We start from the raw sequence: 20,230 nt of genomic DNA, 5'->3' as shown, positions 1-20,230 counted from the left end.
CGGGTGGCGCTCCCCGGGGCACCCCCTTCCCGCCCGTCCCCCGCCCCACGAGTGGGCGGCCCCGTGGCGGCGGCCCGTCCCCTCCCCGGGGCTCCGGTAGCCCGGCCCAGCCGTCGAGCTCGGCCCCGGGGCGGTGCCAGCCCGGGGCGGAGGAGGAACGCGGTGCCGGTGCCCAGCCCCGCCGCGACGGTGTGTCCCCGTGTCCCCCCACCCCGTGTCCCCGCAGCCCCCGCCGGGATGTCGCGGCCGCTGTCGGACCAGGAGCGGCGAAAGCAGATCAGCATCCGCGGGATCGTGGGAGCCGAGAGCGTGGCCGAGCTGAAGCGGGGCTTCAACCGGCACCTCCACTTCACCCTGGTCAAGGACCGCAACGTGGCCACCCCCCGCGACTACTACTTCGCCCTGGCCCACACCGTGCGGGACCACTTGGTGGGACGCTGGATCCGCACCCAGCAGTACTACTACGAGAAGGACCCCAAGGTGGGCGCGGGGAGGGACACCCCTCCTTGCAGGGCAGGGGGTGGAGGGCGGTGGGAGCAGCCCCCCGGCTTTCCCCAGGTGGGTCCCCGCGTTATGGCCCGGGGTGGGAATTCTTAGAGCCGTCGGAAGCCCTTGGGTGGGAACCCTCCCTCTGTGGACGCGCGAGGAGAACGTAGAGAACGGGGAGGCTCGGCTTTTCTTGCGTTTAGGGATGTTCCCCCTAACTTTGCCGAGCGTAGGGACTGGACTTTAACAAGCGAGGCCACTGTCCTTCCCTTTGCAAAACAAACAGAGCGCAGCTCGGCCGGGAGCTGGGTGCGGGGCATGGGAACGGCGTTTGTTGTCCCGCAGCGCTGGCGTGGGTGCGGTTTACCAAAAACAGCTGCAAAGCCTTCTAGGGCGAATTATTTGAAGGGCTTAAACGAAGCCGAAGCCGGCCGCAAGCGGGTCTTGTTTAAAAATAGGCGCAAGCCGAATCTGCGCCACAGCGCTGGATCTGGTCTGCGCAGGAGTTCCCGTGCTGCTGCTCCTCTGCGCCGGCTCGCAGCGAGCGCGGGGCTCTGGCTGCTGGGGGATTAAGCAGTAATCCCCCCCTGACACCTGGACGTCCCTGTTGGCTCCCGTCTCTTCCCTGCGAGGGTGGCACTGCCAGCGCCTTGCTGGGACCGTGCCAGCCCCTGATAGCTCAACCCGCCCTGTGTCGGGGTGAGAAATAACAATGAGCCTCTTCAAGGCTTCGGTCTGGGGACTCTCCTGCGGAGCCCAGCCGCGCTGGGTCCCGGCTGCCCAGCGTCGCCGCCTCCAGCTCTGCTGGCACCAAACCAGTAAGCCCAAATGATCCTGCCCAGTACATCCCATCGCCGCCCCCCAGCCCGACCCCGCAGAGGTCATGGGGAAACCTGTCAAGTCAGCGACTTCCTCCAGCATAAATCCTTCCTTAAAACCTGCCGGTGCTGACGCCGGGGACGGCTTACACAAGCCTCCGTGTTACCGGCCGCATCCTGCACCCGGCATGTCAGCGAGAGGGTGCCGTCCTCCTGAGACCGACCCCCCCACACACCCCGGGGACGGCGGAGGAAGCCCGTGTCCCTGCCGCCGCACGTGCCTGCCTCCGGCAGCTTGCTCGGTTTTCCGGTTGCTTTGCATCTCGGGGTGACATTAGGAAACGTCGCCTCTTTAAAGTTTAACTTTGTACCGCCGCTGTGGCTGCGCTCAGGGTGACCATCCTGGAGCTGTCCCTGCTCTTGGACAGGGCGCTGGGGCTTGTCCAAACAAATCTGCCTCAGCGCTACCCTCTTCCCGGCTTGGGAAATCGTGGCGGCAGGAGAGCAGGGCTGGGGCTGCACGGCCGCCTCGGGGCCTCCGAGGAGCTCCAGCCCTCAAATTCCTGGTGCAAACCACCCTGCTCTGTTGAGAGTCGGGGTTTTTCCTCTTGCTTCGATATAACACCTGATAGTGGCTCCTGGGGTCCAGGGGAGCCTCCGCCGCCCCGGGCAAGGTGACCAAGGGGTCGTTTTCTCTTCCAGAGGATTTACTACCTCTCCCTGGAGTTTTACATGGGGCGGACGCTGCAGAACACCATGATTAACCTGGGGCTGCAGAACGCCTGCGACGAAGCCGTCTACCAGGTGAGCATCGTGGGGGTCCGCGAGGAGCCGGACCGGGAGGGCTCCGTGCTCTCCGGCTCCTGGGGATGTCCGTGTTTTACCGCCCTGGCTGCAAACGGCTCCCTGAGCTGCAGGCGATGCCTTAGCAGATAAAGACTGCTCCAGGACCTGCTCTCGAAGGGTCTGGGGCCACAGCCAGCGTTTGCAGCCTGAGCGAGGCTGCCCAGCCCGGCGGCCGTGTGCCGGGGGATGCGGCACGGCGCTGCTGAGCACCGGTGGGATGGATGCTCAAGCCCATAAAATGTGAGGAAGCTCACAGTTGTATATACAAGGCCGTTAATAGCTATAATCAATGGCAGAGGGGATTAAAACCTTGGCCTAACTCCACCCCAGCCTGGCGCTGGAACCGCGTGGCACTCGGGTTATTAAAGGTTTTTGGGTGGCTCCTTTCCCCCCCCGGCCCTGCGCTTGCACCCTTCGTGACCAACGCCGTCCTACGTGGTGGGGACGGTTGCACAGCAGCAGGAGCAGCTTTCGAGCAAGCACGGTCAAAGGAGAGGAACTTCTTTTTAGGGTTTTTAGGGTATTTTATCTGTTGACCTTGCAATGAGGGTGTCGGCCCGGCCGGGGTGAGGGTGGAGGGGAAGAGCCTGAGATGCCGCGTGGCGGTAGCCTGGGGAAGTGGAAGGTGTGAGGTTATTTGGAAATCGTCCTCTTCGCAGCGATGGCAGGTAAAGCTCTTAGGAAAATCCTCCTTACTGTGTACACTGAGTCCTCCGGACGCAAATGCCAAACGTTTCCAAAATAACATGTCTGGCATAATATAAATCACTTAAGATATTTCTGTAGGCATTCAGGGCTGTCGATGAAATTCAGAGCTGTGCAGCGCAGTGCCGTGAAACACCAGCGAGGCTGCGACCGGTGCTGGTGCTTCCAGAGTTGTCTGTGACCGGCTGGTTTGGGAAAAGGTGCTGCCCTCTTACACAGGAGCGGTGCAGGGTGGCCGTGGGACCGGGCTTGTCCCTGCTTACTGGGACCATGGGACGTTGGGGGACGACAGACTGAGGGGTTTCCGTGGGAAAAGGTGGCTCAGCCCTGGCAAGGCACTGTTATTTCCCGCTGAGCTGCCCGAGGAGCTTTGCATAGGCAAAACCTTTTCCTCCCACAGCATCCCAGGCTGGAAACTTTAAATTTCCGTGTAAAAGTGGTGTAGCCGCTTCTCTGGGCGTCTGTTAACGGGTGATGCCTGGAGCCAGGGGGACGGGCGCCCGGGTGCCAGCCCCGGAGGATGGGGGTGCTGGGGGAGCGGGATCACCTGCCCCTGCAGGGCTGCAGCCGTGGGGCTGGGGAGCGGAGAGAGGGAACAGCCCTGGGAACGAGCCCTGGGAGACCTGCCCAAAATGTCTGGGACCGCGAGAGCAGCGCCCTGGTTATGGCTGGGTGCCCCCCACCCCAGGAGCTTGTCCGTGGCAAGGTCAAGGTCGTGTGTGTGTGTCCCTTGTAAAGGCTGGCGAAGCGACTTTAAACACCAGAGCTGGTCCCTGCCGTACCGTGGAGGGGGAGAGGGGCTGCTTTGGGTGCAAATCCCAGTGTCCCACCTGCAGGGATGGGTCTTGCAGGCTTGGATGCCTTTCCACCCCTCCTGGAGCCCACCTGCAAGGGGGGACGGCAGCGGTGGGCGCAAGGCATTGCGTGGGGGTGCGTGCCAGCAGTGCCTCCCCTCCGTGGGGCTGGGCACTCTGAGAGCCTCCAGCCCATCGCCTTCTCCTTCTCGTCTGTAGCTCGGGCTGGACATGGAAGAGCTGGAGGAAATCGAGGAGGATGCCGGTCTCGGCAACGGAGGTCTCGGCAGGCTTGCTGGTGAGTGAGCCCCCCAAATGGTCTCGTTGCCTGAGTGGTGGGGCACAGCCCCAGAGCCATTGCGTCCACTGCAGGGGGGTACCCAAACCCGGGGTGGGGGGTATTGTTTCAGCCTCTCTGCGCACAGGGCGAGAGGCACTGGGTGGCCGGCGAGCGAGCGGTGACGGCTGCTGGCCCTGGCTCGTGTCCCTGCGGGGCGGCTGCTCCCTGCCGTCGGCTCTCCGTGGGGAGGAGGACCCGCTGTCTCCCGGGGCTCCTGGCTCCCCAGGGAGGTGCAGCTCACTGCTCTCCTCTCTCCCTGGCAGCCTGCTTCCTCGACTCGATGGCGACGCTGGGGCTGGCAGCCTACGGCTACGGCATCCGCTATGAGTATGGCATCTTCAATCAGAAGATCCGGGATGGGTGGCAGGTACGGACAGAGGCGTGCAGCCCTCGCCTTCCCCCGGCAGAGCCGAAGCCCCGAATTCAGCCTCCCCCCCTAGATCAGGCCAAGATCAGGGTGTAGAGACGCTCTCCCTTAGCTCGGAGACTGCTGGAGCCAGAGCTGGTGCTGTGATATTTAAAACTTGTCAGATGTTTTCTTGAACGAGTTTAACTTCTTAAACCGGTGCAAGCACATAGCATCCCGCCCTGCGGCAGGGAAGCTCATCTTTCATCCCGGCTGGCTCCGGCGCCTGTGGTCGGGGATCAGCCCGGTGTCACGGTTCCCAGCTGAGCCCGTTAGTAGCTCGGTGCAGCAGCACGGAGGGGAGCGCATCCTCCTCGCAGCACGCCCCACTAATTAGCGGAAAGCTGCGAGTCATCAGTGCGACATCCTTTCCTCCGAGCTGGATTTGTGCGGATGCCTGCGCCCAGAGTGGGGATGGGAGCCGTATCCCTGCCGGGAGCAGGGCCCCTGTCTGGGGCTGCTGTAGGAGCAGAGAGGTCAGTGCTTCCACCTCTGCGGCATCCCCGTTCCTCCCACACGGAGCCGCGGCCGCCCTGTGCTTCCTGGCAGATCCTCTCAGGGACGTCTTTGGGATGCTCTCTCAGGGACGTCTTTGGGATGCTCTCTCAGGGACGTCTTTGGGATGCTCTCTCAGGGACGTCTTTGGGATGCTCTCTCAGGGACGTCTTTGGGATGCTCTCTCAGGGACGTCTTTGGGATGCTCTCTCAGGGACGTCTTTGGGATGCTCTCTCAGGGACGTCTTTGGGATGCTCTCTCAGGGACGTCTTTGGGATGCTCTCTCAGGGACGTTTTTGGGATGCTGCAGGCTGCCCTCGGCCACATCTGCAGCGTGCCCTGCTCGGGGCCAGCACCTCCACGGGAGCTGCTCCGTGGCTGCGTGGAGCAGGGAAAGGGTGGAGAAGTCGGGTCCTTGCTCCTGGCAGGGTGGGGATGGTTTCGCTGAGGTGGTACGGGGATGGTGTGGGGAGGCCTGGGGGAGGCCAGATCCAGCCCCCCAGCCTGGCTGTGCTGCTCGACGCCTGGGTTAAGGCATCAGAGGGTGGAAGAGGCTGTTTTGGAAATGCAGTGGAAAACGTTATGTGTATCTGCAAAACCCCTGGTGGGAGAGAACCCCCAATACCTGGAGGGATCCTGCGAGCACTCCCAAAAGCTGTGTCCACAGCCGGCAAGCGGAGGCCGTTCCTCCTCGGCACTGGGAAATAGCATTCCCCAGCTTCTGCGTCCTAATGGGGCTTATCTCCCCTGGCCCTCGCACAATGTCCCTGCTGCCCCAGCTCTGACCTGGCCGTGCCAAAGGCGATGTCTAACCTGGGCTCTCCCCTGTAACAGCCCTGCTGGAGTAGGGAACGAGCCCGCTTCGTTAGCCAGTCTGCAGGCTGAGGTTGAAACTCTGATTAAGGGGGCTAATGGCATCTCAGCCGCAGCACGGCGGTGTTAGTGGTGTGCTAAGAAAAATGTTGCTTTCATCCCCACCTCCTCATCCCCATCCATCACCCCTTTGGCAGGGAGACCCCACGGTTCAAGGTGGTCAGGGCAGAGCCCTGCCCCCGGGCTCACCCTGCGGCGCCGAAATATGGGTTTAGGGTGGACGGACTCCAAAGCATCATCCCCTTTGCCACAAGCAGCCGGAGCCTTTCCCAGCCATCCTCCATGTGGCACAACCCAGGGGGTGTCCCCAGGGCTGGGCGGCCCCGTCACCGCTCTCGCTTCCTCCGGCAGGTGGAAGAAGCCGATGACTGGCTCCGGCACGGCAACCCCTGGGAGAAAGCCCGTCCCGAGTACATGCTGCCCGTGCACTTCTACGGCCGGGTGGAGCAAGCTGCCACCGGCACCAAGTGGGTTGACACCCAGGTACGGGCTGGGGCGCAGCCTCGTGGGGCCAGCCTGTGGGCAACCCCCCTTGCGTGGCTTGTCCTCTCGCCTGGGGGGCTCTTGCTGGGCTCTCGCTGCACCCTGGGCACGGGTCCTGCCGGGAAGGGTTGCACTGGTGAGGCTGCTTTGCTGGGGTGGAAAAGGCAGCGGTGGAGCAAATTGGGGAGGAGATGGATGTAGGGATGGGGATGGATGGGGATAGGTTTTGCTGCTCCACAACTGCAGCCAACCTCTGAAATACCCAAAAGCACCTCCAGCAGGTCTGTGTGCAATGCCCAGCCCGGCGCGATGGCTTAAATTAAGTTTCTCCTGACCCTTGCAAGCCTCTCTCCATCCCCTGAGCGCTTCTGGCAAACACCAGCTGCCGGGCAGACCCAGGGTGTCCCCGGGGCAGGGACTGGGGGTACCAAGCACGTCCCCATGCATTGCCACCCTGTGAAAGTGGATGCGACCCTGAGCCCACTCCTGCGGGAGGGTCCGTGGGATGGGAGGGATCCGGCGGTGCAGGGGGGACGTGGGGGGACACCAGCCAGGGGCACAGCCCAGCTCCAGCTGCCCTGCCGATGTCCTAGGTGGTGCTGGCGCTGCCCTACGATACCCCTGTGCCCGGGTACATGAACAACACCGTCAACACCATGCGCCTGTGGTCGGCTCGGGCACCCAACGACTTCAACCTGCGGGACTGTAAGTGGGTGCCAGCGGGGTGCTGAGCGGGACGGGGTGCAGGGGGGTCCCACAGCCATCTTATCCCTCTGCTTCTCCGCAGTCAACGTCGGAGACTACATCCAGGCTGTGCTGGACAGAAACCTGGCGGAGAACATATCCCGTGTCCTCTACCCCAATGACAATGTAAGTCAGGATGGAAGGGTGTCCCTGTTTTTGGGATGGCTAAAGATTGCGGAGCAGCCCCTCTCGCCAGGACATTGCAGAGATGTTTTAGTTGTGCTCCAAGCCTCCTGTAGTGCTTGGATGGGGATTGCTGCCTCTCGCCAGCGCTGCCCGGGGCTGCAGCAGAGACAAGTCCCTTCCTGGGCAAATCCATGCTCAGCACAGTAAAGGGGAAGGAGTGGGGATGAGCATGTCCTGCTGCAGGAACGTTCCTTGAGTCTCAAAATATAACATGAGGGCAAACTGATGAACACTGTTGGCAGTTCCCTGGCAGCCCAGGACCGGAGACTGTGCCTCAGATTGCCCTTTGCACCCCAACCCTCTTGCTGTGGGTGTTCTTGCCGTGCTGCACGCTGGCTGGCACGGGGGCACAATGGCATGTACAGCCCTTCCCCGGCCACAAAACGAGCTGTGGAGCAGGGGAAGAAGGCGAAGGGCGGCTCTCCTTGCTCCACAGCCTGTTTTGGGCAGGTCCTGATGGGGTTTTTCCCATTTAATCCTACCCCAGCCTTCCCAGCGGGCGAGGAGAGCTGGGGGCACCACAGCTCCGGCGGTGAGGTTGCCTCCTGCAGATCCTGTCTCGCAGACCAGCGGGTTGATGTTTCGTGTTGCGTGAATGGTGGCTTTAATTCTTGTCTTAAAAATAGCTTCTAGGTGTTACAGCCCCTGGGGCTTCCCTGCCTGTTGCCCCCGGTACCTTTCCTTGCGGCTGAAATTTTCAAAGCGGGGAGAACAGGTTTCGATGATGCTCGGGGGGATTTAAACCTCTCTGTACCAGCGCATCTCGAACCCCCGTGCTGAAATCTGGAAAGCGAGAAGACGTTGGGGTTACAGCTGCTGCCAAAACCGGCACTGGGGGAAGCACCGGGGGCTCACGCCTTGCCGTGCCGTGGATGAGTGCTGGCGTGGGTCCCCGTGCGGCGGGGAGCCCCGGGAAGGCGCAACTCCTCTGGTGCAGGCGGTGCGATCCTGCAGTGCGGTGCAATCCTGCAACGCCCCGCTCCTCTGCTCACAGTTCTTCGAGGGGAAGGAGCTGCGGCTGAAGCAGGAGTACTTCGTTGTGGCTGCCACCCTCCAGGACATCATACGTCGCTTCAAAGCGTCCAAATTCGGGAGCACGGACAGTGTCCGAACCGTGTTTGATTCCTTCCCCGACCAGGTATGAGCCAGGGCTGCTCTGCCATGTGCCTCGGAGCAATTTTCGACGCCTCCTAGATGTGCGCGCAGGGCTGGAGGGGTTTCGTGGACCCTCCATGGGTGCCTGTGCCTGCCTGGCTCAGGCAATGGGATGCCCACATGTCCCTCGCATGTCCCTGTGTGCCACCCCTGCTCTCCCCGCAGGTCGCCATCCAGCTGAACGACACGCACCCCGCCATGGCCATCCCTGAGCTGATGAGGATTTTTGTGGACATCGAGAAGCTGCCGTGGAACAAGGTAGGGAGACCCGACCTGGCCCCTGGGTCCCCTCCACTCGCACCCACCCTCCCGCCTGCTCACAGTGGAGGAGGTGGGGAACCAGTTTTGTAGCTGCTGGTGGCCTGGGGAGCGATGTGGAGCAGTCAGGTTGGGTTTAACCAGTACTGACTTGGAGGAGCCGGCTCAGCCATGCTGCTGGCTGCCGTGGGAGGACCATGCGTGGGTGCTGGCACCCACCTGGGGCTGCCTCCACCCTCGCCGCCCAGCACCGACTCTCTCCCCGGCAGGCCTGGGACATCACCAAGCGGACCTTCGCCTACACCAACCACACGGTGCTCCCCGAAGCCCTGGAGCGCTGGCCGGTGGACCTGGTGGAGAAGCTGCTCCCCAGACACCTGCAGATCATCTACGAGATCAACCAGAGGCACCTGGATGTAAGTGCCTTGGGGCGGCACAGGAGCCCTCTCGGGAGAGGGGGACGGGGTTGGCACACGTTGTGCTGTCGGGGTTAGGGGGATGCACAAACCGATGGTGTTGGGTGTGTTGGCCGGGTGGTTCTGGCTGCTATTTTGGGAGGTTGGTGTATAGGAAAGCCCTTGCCACCAGCATATTGCCATCCTGCAGTTAGCAGCTGTTTTAAAGACTTCACCCATTGCTCTAGGGCCTTGCCTTTTGGCATTTCTTTGCTCCCTAAATGCTAAATTCATCCTGGAGAAGGATGAAGGTTGGGTGTACAATGGAGATGGTGGTCAGCATGAGGCTTTTGCCGAAACAGCCACGCTGGCCAAGCATGTGCCCACAAGCCCCTCTCCGTGGGGGCTTGGGGGGTCCTTCTGTCCAGAGACATCTGGAGGGGGTTTGCACCGTCACTCTGGAGTAAAAGCCACCACTCTGGCTGGTGTCGAATGCACTGGGGACATTGCTGTGGCCCCCTCCTTGGGAGCCATTGGGTGGGACATCCCTAAATGCTGGCACCACTCACCACCTCTCCGGCCTCCGCCGGCAGCACATCGCATCCCTCTTCCCTAACGACGTGGACCGGCTGCGGAGGATGTCCCTGATAGAGGAGGGAGGCACCAAGAGGATCAACATGGCCCATCTCTGCATCGTCGGCTCCCACGCCGTCAACGGCGTGGCGAAGATCCACTCCGAAATAGTCAAGACTCAAGTGTAAGCGCGAGGAGGGAGGCGGTGGTGGATCACCCTCAGCTTGGAAATGGTGGTGGTGCCAGGTGGGTGAGCCTGAAGCTGTCCCCTCCTCATCCTCACAGCTTCAAGGACTTTGCAGCGCTGGAGCCGGAGAAGTTTCAGAACAAGACCAACGGCATCACCCCGCGGCGCTGGCTCCTGCTCTGCAACCCGGGGCTGGCGGAGCTCATCGCGGAGGTAACGGCATGGGGGAGAAGGGAGCGTGCTGGCCCCCGACACTTCCCGACCCCAGGGACGCTGCCCCGGGGACGCCCCTCCAACCTCAGCCTTTTACATCTTTTAAATGGTCAGGCTCTGTCTGCGTCTCACCCGAGTCCCCTGCTCCCACTTTCCAAGCGCTTGCCAGCTTTGCCGGGCGGGAGCAGCGTGCCCGATGAAGGCAGCCGTCCCCGTCCCGCGGTCAGCATGTACCTGTGCTCCTGTTGCAGAAAATAGGGGAGGACTACGTGCGGGACCTGAGCCAGCTGACAAAGCTGCGCGAGTTTGTGGACGACGACCTCTTCATCCGTGAGGTTGCCAAAGTGAAGCAGGTGAGAGGTGCTGGCAGGGGGGATGCAGGCGTGGGGAGCGTGGGGCAGGCTGGGGGCTGACACGCTCCCTGCCCTCGCCTAGGAGAACAAGGTGAAGTTTGCGCTGTACCTGGAGAAGGAGTACAAGGTGAAGATCAACCCTTCCTCCATGTTCGACGTGCACGTGAAGAGGATCCACGAGTACAAGCGGCAGCTGATGAACTGCCTGCACATCATCACCATGTACAACCGTAAGCCACCGCGCGCCCCGAGGGGACGGGCTGCCCTGGGGGTGCACGAGCATCCCTCTCCCCCGGGGCTGCAGCTAAAACGGAGGGTGACGCCACGCTGCTGTCTTCTCCAGGCATCAGGAGGGATCCTGCCAAGCTGTTTGTGCCGAGGACGGTGATCATTGGGGGCAAGGTAAGTTGGGTCGGGAGTCTTAGGCATTTTGGAGGAAGTCCTTGAAAATGCCCCAGAGGATTTGGGTGCAGATGTCTCATGGGGCTGTGTCCATGAAGCTCTCCAGGAAGTGCTGGAGTAGCACTTGTTGGCTTCAACCCAAGCAAGGCACCAAGTTTTTGGGCGCCTTGCACAACCGTATGCTGCCTGTGGTCACACAAGCTCCCAAAAACTTGGTGGTGCAACACATGGGTTGGATGAGGTGATGGGAGCAGGGATGAGCGGGTGCTTCCCTGGGCACCTGGGAGCTGGGTGCTCCTTGCCTGCCCCTGGCACTAGCCCTCCAGGCCCACCCGTGGCTTTTCTCCTAGGCTGCCCCAGGATATCACATGGCTAAAATGATCATCAAGCTCATTAATGCTGTGGCGCACGTGGTGAACAACGACCCCGTTGTGGGGAGCAAGCTGAAGGTCATCTTCCTGGAGAACTACAGGGTCTCGCTGGCAGAGAAAGGTACCCCACGTGGGGCACACTGTGGGGAGGGGATGTCCATCGCATGGCTACCCACAAGCCCATGGGTCCATCACCGCGAAACAGCAGGTCTAACATCCTTCGGCACGATGCAAACCCAAAGCCGGTCATCGTGAGCCCCTTGTGCCTGTGTGTTTTGTTGGCAGTGATCCCTGCTACCGACCTGTCGGAGCAGATCTCCACGGCGGGCACCGAGGCGTCGGGTACGGGGAACATGAAGTTCATGCTGAATGGGGCTCTGACCATCGGCACTATGGATGGAGCCAACGTGGAAATGGCCGAGGAGGCTGGAGAGGAAAACCTGTTCATTTTTGGCATGAGGGTGGAGGACGTCACAGAGCTGGACAGGGAAGGGTGAGGGCTGGGGATGCCGCGGGGGTGCCGCCACGGGCAGCCAGAGCAGCACTGTCTCACATCAACCCTTCCCCACCAGGTACAACGCCCAGAAGTACTATGACCGGCTCCCCGAGTTGAAGCAAGCCATTGACCAGATTAAGAGTGGCTTCTTCTCCCCGAAGGAGCCTGACCTCTTCAAAGACGTGGTCAACATGCTCTTCCACCACGACCGGTGAGGCCTGGGATGCCATCCATCCCCTGGGTTAGGTCTCTTCACCAAAGCCCTGGTGCCCGTCCAGAGCAGCCCCCTGCACCAACCATCCACCCTCTGGCTGATAAGGTCCCATTTTCTGGCCCTGATGTTGTGCACGTGATGCTCCGTGGGTACAAAAAGCTCTCCATTTACGGCACTTCACGCTTGCCACATTAAAGCCTGCGGTACATTAAGGCCAAGACGCATGGGGTGATAGATGCTTTTGGGTATCTCAAGGGCTTTCCTGGCCAGAGCACTAAGCAGCCAAGTGCCGTGAGCATTTGCATCTGGGAAATGTTTTCCCGGTGAGCTGACGTAGGGTGTCCCATGCTGCAGCTCCCGGCGGGCTTGCAGGGCTCTGTACAAACAGGGTTTGCGGAGGATGAATTCGTCTGAAGCATTTGTGTTGGAGGAAGCCCCAGATGTGGCAGCCCGAGTCCCGTGTGCTGTAGCCACCGGCTGCCACCGCGTTCCCACCCGTGCATTTCTGCCATCGCTGACTCCCCCTTTCTTCGCTGCTACAGGTTTAAAGTTTTTGCAGACTACGAGGCTTATGTCAAATGCCAGGAGAAGGTCAGCGAGCTGTACCTGGTGAGTGCCAGCCCGGGGGTGAGGCGGGGAAGCTGGGATGGGGGCACAGCATCCCAGCCCAGAGAAAGGCTCTGGTGGGGCTGTGCATGTAGATGGGTTCCTGGCGAGGAGGCTTCTGGCTCTGCTGCTGCAGGGGGTCCCCAGTTGAAAACCAGTCTTGGGGCCAACCTGGCACCCATGGGCGCAAGCCTCTGGCCACACTGTCCCACCACTCTCCTTGCAGAACTCCAAGGCGTGGACCAAGATGGTCATCAGGAACATCGCGGCAGCTGGCAAGTTCTCCAGCGACCGCACCATCAAGGAGTACGCCCAGGACATTTGGCACGTGGAGCCCTCCGACCTGAAGATCCCACCACCCAACGAGCCCCGGGACGCGGCCGAGGACAAGACCCTCAATGGCACAGTGGCGTAGGGGCACGGAGCTGCCACCGGCCGGAGCTGGGGGCCATGAGCACGTGCGCTGTAAAATTGTCTCTGCTGTCTAGCCTCTCTGCTGCTGCTGCTGGCTTTCCTACAGACGGGGAATGGGGGGGAATTTTTATAACATAAGTGTCGTGCGGAAAGCGAAACCACGTCGCCCTGTTGCTTGCATAGGTGCTAAAAATAAAAGTGCCATGAGAGTCCAAGGGGCTGTTTGCTGAAGCCTAAAATTAGGGACTGGGCTCACCTGCGCCAACGCAGCAAGTGGGTGTAAGGGTCAAGCTGCTGGGGCTTGGCCAGGGATGGAGTGGGCAGCAGGCGATGCTGAAGCAGGTCTTGGGGTGCAGTTCTTGCCAGTCCCACGGCATCAGTGCCGGGGGATTAAGGGGTGTTTGCAATCAGGCCCATATATCTCTGCCCCATACGGTGCTCCTGGTCACTACTTACCTGGTCCTGTCCCAGGAGCAACACCCAGCTCGCAGCACTATCTCCATCCCCCGAGTAACCTACAGCATCCTCGAGGCAGTGGGTCAATTAGAAAGTTTCTCAGTAGTTTTTATTACGTACAGGGGTAAGTTCAGTGCCATGAGGGGCTCCTGGTGTGGGTTGGAGGGAGTGCTGGTGGTTGCTGCCTGCAGCAGCTGCCATCACTTGATGTTCAAGAAGTCTCTGCAACAAGATGCGATAAATTTTACGCAGTATCCCTGACCCTCCTGTGCTGCCCGAGAGCCCCATTTCTGATCCCTGGATGTGGGGCTGAACTGGGCTTAGAGCAAAGCTGCCTCCCTCTACCCAGGGTAAAGAGGAGCTGGGGGCTGTCCCCAGGGCCACCTCCCCATGACACCCGGGCTGAGGAAAGGCTCAGGCCAGTGACCACTGACTGGAGCTCAAAAATTGATGCCAGCAAGTACTGGAGGGAGGGGAAGGGACCTGCAGGGTTGCAGCAGGGGAGGATGCACCCCTAGAAGAAGAGGCCAAGGCTTGTTTCCCGCCCCCCCCGCCGTTTCTGCAGCACTTACTTGACCAGGGCGGGCAGCTCGGGGTTGAACGAGATGTAGTCATGGCCCAGACCCAGCTTTTCAGGGAAGGTAATGAGCTTCACCTTGGTTTTGTCCTTGTAGGCGCTGCGCGCGGTTTCGAAGAGCTGCCATGGGGTGGGAGCGTGGTTAGCAGATTGCGCAGGGGACCCCAAAACCCCTCCCGGTGCTCTGGGGCCGGTCACCCCCTCTCCAGCCGCTTCAGCCCCCCCAAACCCAGGCTCAAACAGCACCCGCCCTTGTTAAAGCCCGGCAGCGCTCCCCACCTTGCGCCCCAGGTGCGGAGGCAGCACAGCATCATCTTCTGAGTGCAGGATGAGGAGCGGGCAGGCCAGCACCTTCACGCTGGGGGCAGAAAGCACAGCACCGAGGAGTCACCCCAGAGCAGACGAACCCATGGGAGCCTCCCTGGGTGCTGCTAACACCCCCACGCCAACCCTGACCCCCTCCAGGCACTGCCCTTCGGAGCCATCCCAGCCCATCGGTGGCTCAGGGCAGCTGCTGAACCGCTGCAGGGTGATGCTCACGCTGCTTGCCCTGGCATGGCAGCACCAAGCACCCTAATAACCTTAAACCCCCGACACGGGGTGCTCAGTCTTCAAAAGCACCCATGATTCAGGTGCCTTTTAGCAAAGGCTACTGCGGCGTGTGTGTTGTAACGCGGGTGGGGCTCGAGCGCAGGGTGCTCGAGAGAAGGCTGGTGGCTTGTGGACTTTGCTCAATAGTAATATTGATATCTGAAGTTATGCAAATAAAAAGCCACTTTTAAAGCATGAGTAACCTGGGCAAACACAAATAAGAGGGCAGAGAGCCGCACAGAGATGGCATGGTGTGACATGTCCAACCCGCCCCTCCTCAGCCAAGCAGTCCCAGCGTCATCCCCAGGGGGGACGGCTGCACCCCATCCCTCCGGGCACTCACTTCTCGTCGCTGCGGAAGAACATGTTGCCCAGGGCTAGCGAGTCCAGGATGAGGTACTCGAAACCCGGGAACTGGCGGTAAATCTGCCAGGGAGAGAGTTGGGGGGGTGCTAAGTCGTGGCTTTGATTGCTGCACCATTCCCCGACCGGGGGGGGAGCCCCAGATGGCTGGGGTGCTACTGCTGGGGGACCCCACGGGCAGAGCCCCCCACCCATCACCGCTGGGGGACCCCACGGGCAGAGCCCCCCACCCATCACCGCTGGGGACCCCACGAGCAGAGCCCCTGGGCTCACCTTGGTGATGGGGATGTGGGCGGCCGCCTCGCGGATGCTGGTGTAGGGCGACTCCAGGACAACAGCATCAACCTGGACCCCTGAGGGCAGAGCGGGGTGAGAGCAGGCATGGCTGCGGGGGGGACGTTCCCCCCGCCCCGAGCTGCTGCCACGCTCCTGTCCCAGGCAGCAGCCATGAGGCCAATACGCCCTCATCCCGCTAAGGAGGATGGGGACGGCCACTTGTCCCCGCCATGGGGGCCAAGCCTGACGCTCGAGCAGAGAGTGACGGGGCTTCCCAGCTCCTCTGCAGCCCCCAAAATCTGTCCAGGGGCATGCAGAGCCCTGGGGGGCACACTGCATGGGGCCAACCCAGCCAACCCTTACCTCGCTCCTCCTGCAGTTTCCTTGCCGTGTTCGTGGCAATCCTGCGAGAAGAGAGGTGGAGGCGGGGGGGTGCAGCTGTGATGCCCCGCTGGGACACACAGCACCCTCAGATCCCCCCCTTGCCTGCTGGGTTTTGCTTTGCAGGTGCCGCCACCAAGGAGCTGCTCCAACCCCTTGGTCCGTGTCCAGGTGGCACCAGCCTGGCAGCAGCGTCACAGTCCGGGGACCGGCTGTGAGCTTTGGCATCAGCCGGCACCCACGGGGCATCCCTGCCCTGCACCTACCCCGTCCCCAAGGAGTGTCCCCAGAAGAGGATGCTGCTGTTCCCGCTCCGCGCTTTGGCCCAGTCGTAGAGTGCCAGGACATCCGTGGTGAAGCCGCTCTCCGTGGGGTGCCCGCTGGAGTCCCCATAGCCTACGGGTGACACAGCTCGGTGTCACGATCTGCCGGGGGACCGGCCCCGGGGGGGGTCACCCAGCGAGAGGCGGGGGGATGACTTCACCTCTGTAGTCGAGCGCCAGGATGTGGAAGTCAGCAGCACCCATCGTCTGTCAGAGGAGTGGCTCCGTGTTATGTCCTGGGGCGGGGGGGATGCACCCCCGGGTCCCCCAGCGTGGCCGGGCTCGCTCTGCCCAGGGTCCCTCTTGGGTCCCAGAGCCAGCGTGAGCCTTACCCCCAGCAGGGCCCAGTCCCCCCGCAGGGAACCACTTACCTTCAAGAACTGGACGCGGTGGCTCGCAGCCCTGATGGGGAAAGGGAGGTTAGGGCTCAGTGAGGGACCCTCAAGGGACCCTCCCCACCAGCGCCGGTTCAGGCGAGGGACCAGAGTGACCTTTTCCCGGGAGGGGAGAGCTGGATGCTCTGGGGTGGGTGGGTTTTGACGTTTCCCTTTAACTCAAAAGGCATTTTCCTCCACCCGTGGGGTCAGAAACTACCACAGCAGCCCTGGCCCTGCAGCACCGCTGGCTGCTGCACCGAGTTTGCTAGTTCTCACCCCACGTGGAGACACTGCGTGAGAACAGCCACCGCACCCGTCCTCCCCTGGGAGAGGCAGGCGCACGGTCCCGGTCCCGCAGCGGCACTCACGGGTACTTGCCTGGTCCCCCCATTGCCGTGCAGGTAGATGATCACGGGGTGAGTGTCGGCAAGCGCCTCTTCGAACCAGCGCTGGTCCTTTCCCCGCGCCTCGGCCCCTCTGCTGCCCGGCACCGTGTGCCTGGGGGGCCAGAGCGGGGTTACCCCGGGGACCTCCACCCGGTTTAGCCAAGACACAGCCCACCCGGGGTGCCGGGGCTGCCCCGCTCACCAGATGCCGACCGTGACACCCGGCTCGGTGGTGAGGTACAGGCTGACGGTGTTGTTCAGCAGCAGCTCCGGCCGCCGAAGGTCCACGAAGAAGGGGAAGGCCACTGATGGAGAAATCACAGCCGTCACACGGGCAACCCAGGAACCATCCTACCCAGATGCTTTTGCACATTTTCCAAAGCACCATGTTTTTTAAATAATTTGCCCAGAAGCCAAGGGCCGGGCTATGGCCGGCTTGGGGAGCAGGTAGGCGAGCACAGCCCTCTGCCACCTCCTCCCGCCCGGATTTCTAGCCCCGCCGACGATGTGTGTGCCCAGATGTGTTGCAACTTTAGGCAGTAAATAGGGTCGGTGGCACGGCGTTATTACAGCTTGCAAAACACGAGGCGCCAACGGGAAAGGTCCCTCCATACCTCCTCTGCAAGTCCACGGCGGCAAGGGGGGCGGTTTGGATGGGTGCTGTCCCGCTGCCACCCAGGCACTGCGTGCGGTCCCACCCACGTTTTGGGGACACCCCCCCCAGCCCCCTGCCTGCTGAATCCCTGGAGGGGGGTTCTCCCGGTTGGGACAGCCCCAGGGCACTCACAGAAGTTCAGGAAGACAGCTTTGGTGAGCACGAAGGGGAAGAGGCGGATGAGGAAGGGCACGGAGATGTAGATGAGGAGCAGGTCCAGGAGGAGGGTGCGCAGCCGGGGGCACCAGGCCAGCCGGCCCCTGCAAGGAAAGCACCTCGTTAGCACATCCCCTCCCGCCCTAAAGGCTTTGGGGCACAGCAGAGCGGGGTCCCCGTCCCCAACCCCAGCCGTGATGGTTGGATACAGCGGCTTTTGCCCCGCAAGGGTCTGAAGCTGCAGTTTGTGTCCCCCCTGGGACTGGGAACCGGTTCCCCAAGCCAGGGTTGTGTTTGGCTTTTGGGGATGGAGCCGAGGTGTCGGAGCAGCCCCACCGTGACACAGCAACATGAGAGGCCACGATCCGGTCCCCCGCAGCCTCCCACGGGACAGAGGCAGGCAGGAAGGGCAGGGCACATGCCAGGGCCAGGAGCTGCAAGCCAAACCAGCAATAAGGAGCGACTGATACTCTGGGGCAACACCCCGAGTCGTGGCTGGTGAGACACGGTCATGGAGGTGTCCCCCAAGCCCGGCACCGAGAGCCTCTGCAATTCTCCAGGGACAAGGAGGAAAGCTGGGAAAGGGGCTCAGGGAGCCCACAGCACCGCGGGAGAAACCAGTCCCCAGAGCAGTGTCCCCCAGTGCCACCAGCACAGGGTGGGGAGCGTGACCGCCTCCGACAGCGTCCTGCCCCGAAGGGCTGGGGGAGGCATCCAGTCGCCCCGCGCCGTGCCCTCTGCAGCGAGCTGCCTGCCAGCCCCAGCCTCCGAGAGGGAAGGGAATGCCAAGAGCTGCAGACTGCCCGGCATCAATGTCTCTCGTGGGCTGACGGTGCTAGGCCATGGGGAAACTAGTCCGGGCGCTGGGAGATTAAGGGCAGAGGTTTCTGACAGGCGTCCAAGCACAGCTCACTCCTTGCCAGCGCAGGCCCGGGGTCACGGTCACTCCTGCAGAAGCGGATTTAGTCCATTGCCTGCCCTGGGGAGTGCTGCAAGATGCTGAGAAAGGGTTGCAAAGGGGATGCCAGGACAAGGTGGCATGGTCCCCTGGGCACAGGCACCCTTCCTGGGAGGGTACAGGGTGGCATGAGCTGTGCTGGAGCCATGGGGAGCTCCTCAAAACCCAATTGTCCCCTGAAACTTTGGTCTGAGCAGTCCCACTGTACGCTGGCAGCAATGGGCCAGCAATGCCCTCGCAGTCACTGTGGCTGATTATTAAGTGCTGCTCTTGGTCTACACCTAATACTCAAGTGCAGGGGCGAGCGCTCACACCCGCCCTTGCACAACACCTGCTGCAGCTGGGAACTGACGGGTCCGCACCGGGGCAGGGGGACGTGCCCACCGAGGGGCACCTCTGAGAGCTGGTATGGCAACCAGCCACCACATGGCATCATGGGGCCAGCAAGGTGACATGGGGACACAGCCACAGCATGGCATCGTGATGGCAGGGGGGCATGGCCACGGTATGGGATCACAGTTGTGGCAGGGTGACATGGGGACATGGCCACGGTATGGGATCACGGTCGTGGCAGGATGACATGGGGACATGGCCATGGTACAGGATCACAGCCGTGGCAGGGTGACATGGGGGGGCATGGCCACGGTACAGGATCATGCTGTGGCAGGGTGACATGGGGACATGGTCGTGGTATAGGATAACAGCCGTGGCAGGGTGACATGGGAGGGCATGGCCACGGTACAGGATCATGCTGTGGCAGGGTGACATGGGGACATGGTCGTGGTATAGGATCACAGCCATGGCAGGGTGACATGGTGGGGCATGGCCACGGTACGGGATCATGGCCGTGGCAGGGTGACATGGGGACATGGTCGTGGTATAGGATCACAGCCGTGGCAGGGTGACATGGTGGGGCATGGCCACGGTACGGGATCATGGCCGTGGCAGGGTGACATGGGGACATGGCCATGGTACAGGATCACAGCCATGGCAGGGTGACATGGGGACATGACCCTGGTACAGGATCATGGCTGTGGCAGGGTGGCACAGCCATGGCCGGGGGGACACACATGGGGTCATGGCCACAGCAAGGTGACAAGGCGGTGGCGTGGGGACACAGGAGCACGGCCACGGCACGGGGACAGACCTGCGGCACAGGGGACACAGCGCTGGCACATGCCCGCAGGAGACGCGGCAGAGGACACGGCCGGGGCACAGAGCATGGCCACGGTAGGGAACAGGGGGACACGGCGGAGAAACACCGCCCGGGGACGGGGACACGGTCCCGTGGAGCGCGGCGCGGCGTTGCCCGGCCCCGAGCCGCGGCCGGGCGCCCGGCAGCGCCCCCACGCCGGCCCGGCAGCCGAGGCTGCCCGCTCCGCGCCGGGTACTCACCGCTCCTGCCGGGCCGCGCCGGCCCTGCCCTCGGCCCGGGCGCTGTCGTCGCCGCCGCCACCGCCGCCGCCGCCCCGCTCGCCGCGCCGCCGCATCGCCCCGCCGACTGCCCGCGCCGCCGCCGCGCCCGCCCGCGCCGCCAAACCCCGCCCTCGCCGCCAGGCCCCGCCCCCGCCGCCAGGCCCCGCCCACGCCGCCAGACCCCGCCCACGCCAAAGCACGGCCCGCCGCTCGCTGCCGCCCTCCTGCCAGCAGGCCACGCCCTCCGCACCAAGCCACGCCCTCTCCCCGCCCCTTGGAGCCGGGGGCCCGCCCACGTGGTGCCGCCGCGCCCTCCCCGGGCCGCGGGTGCCGGTGGCGGGGCCGAGCCGGGGCTCCGCGCTGCGGGGCCGGCAGCTTCGGGGCGGCACCGCCGGGGAGCCGCCTCCCCGGGCGCTTTGGCAGCGGTCCTGGAGTAGGGCGAAAATGCCCCAAATGCGGCCGCGGCCCTCCCCGGGGGCTGGGGCGGGGAGGGGGGTCTAC

The 20,230-nt window shown here is 62.8% G+C and overlaps 2 protein-coding genes across 4 annotated transcripts; one reads left to right on the top strand and one right to left on the bottom strand.

Moving 5' to 3' along the window:
- Positions 1-237: 237 nt before the first annotated feature.
- On the top strand, positions 238-13,021 carry PYGL (glycogen phosphorylase L). 3 transcript variants are annotated; one of them, XM_059819273.1, is made up of 20 exons: positions 238-480; positions 2,007-2,108; positions 3,869-3,947; positions 4,253-4,356; positions 6,116-6,247; positions 6,841-6,952; positions 7,035-7,117; positions 8,172-8,315; positions 8,498-8,590; positions 8,860-9,006; positions 9,579-9,742; positions 9,844-9,958; positions 10,210-10,311; positions 10,394-10,541; positions 10,655-10,713; positions 11,064-11,205; positions 11,370-11,577; positions 11,657-11,791; positions 12,337-12,403; positions 12,627-13,021. In XM_059819273.1, the coding sequence occupies exons 1-20, from the start codon at positions 238-240 to the stop codon at positions 12,813-12,815; spliced, it is 2,568 nt and encodes an 855-aa protein (XP_059675256.1). In that variant the 3' UTR covers positions 12,816-13,021. The 3 variants fall into 3 exon arrangements, with proteins under 3 accessions (XP_059675256.1, XP_059675257.1, XP_059675258.1); XM_059819274.1 differs by lacking the exon at positions 2,007-2,108; XM_059819275.1 differs by lacking the exons at positions 2,007-2,108; positions 3,869-3,947 and having other exon boundaries at positions 4,336-4,356.
- Positions 13,022-13,345: 324 nt separating this feature from the next.
- ABHD12B (abhydrolase domain containing 12B) lies at positions 13,346-19,803 on the bottom strand. The gene is made up of 13 exons (XM_059819458.1): positions 19,709-19,803; positions 17,332-17,459; positions 16,747-16,849; positions 16,537-16,656; positions 16,153-16,183; positions 15,943-15,988; positions 15,725-15,854; positions 15,441-15,481; positions 15,075-15,154; positions 14,782-14,864; positions 14,127-14,205; positions 13,843-13,967; positions 13,346-13,492 (listed from the first exon to the last, which is right to left on the bottom strand). Exons 1-13 carry the CDS (start codon positions 19,801-19,803, stop codon positions 13,471-13,473), a joined length of 1,083 nt encoding a protein of 360 aa, XP_059675441.1. The 3' UTR covers positions 13,346-13,470.
- Positions 19,804-20,230: the final 427 nt, after the last annotated feature.

This window comes from Gavia stellata, chromosome 7 (genome assembly GCF_030936135.1).
Source record: "Gavia stellata isolate bGavSte3 chromosome 7, bGavSte3.hap2, whole genome shotgun sequence".
Classification (NCBI taxonomy): domain Eukaryota; kingdom Metazoa; phylum Chordata; class Aves; order Gaviiformes; family Gaviidae; genus Gavia; species Gavia stellata.
Note: the sequence above shows the minus strand (reverse complement) of the source record. Positions and strands in the feature narration are given on the sequence as shown.

Excerpts from the sequence above, each read along its gene's own strand:
- PYGL (XM_059819273.1), top strand. The coding sequence starts at position 238 with ATGTCGCGGCCGCTGTCGGACCAGGAGCGGCGAAAGCAGATCAGCATC. Across the intron at positions 9,959-10,209 it reads TGGCGGAGCTCATCGCGGAG|AAAATAGGGGAGGACTACGT; the intron begins GTAACGGCATGG and ends CTCCTGTTGCAG. Across the intron at positions 11,578-11,656 it reads ACAGAGCTGGACAGGGAAGG|GTACAACGCCCAGAAGTACT; the intron begins GTGAGGGCTGGG and ends CTTCCCCACCAG.
- ABHD12B (XM_059819458.1), bottom strand. The coding sequence starts at position 19,803 with ATGCGGCGGCGCGGCGAGCGGGGCGGCGGCGGCGGTGGCGGCGGCGAC. Across the intron at positions 15,482-15,724 it reads GGACACTCCTTGGGGACGGG|GATTGCCACGAACACGGCAA; the intron begins GTAGGTGCAGGG and ends CTCTTCTCGCAG. Across the intron at positions 15,155-15,440 it reads GAAACTGCAGGAGGAGCGAG|GGGTCCAGGTTGATGCTGTT; the intron begins GTAAGGGTTGGC and ends CTCTGCCCTCAG.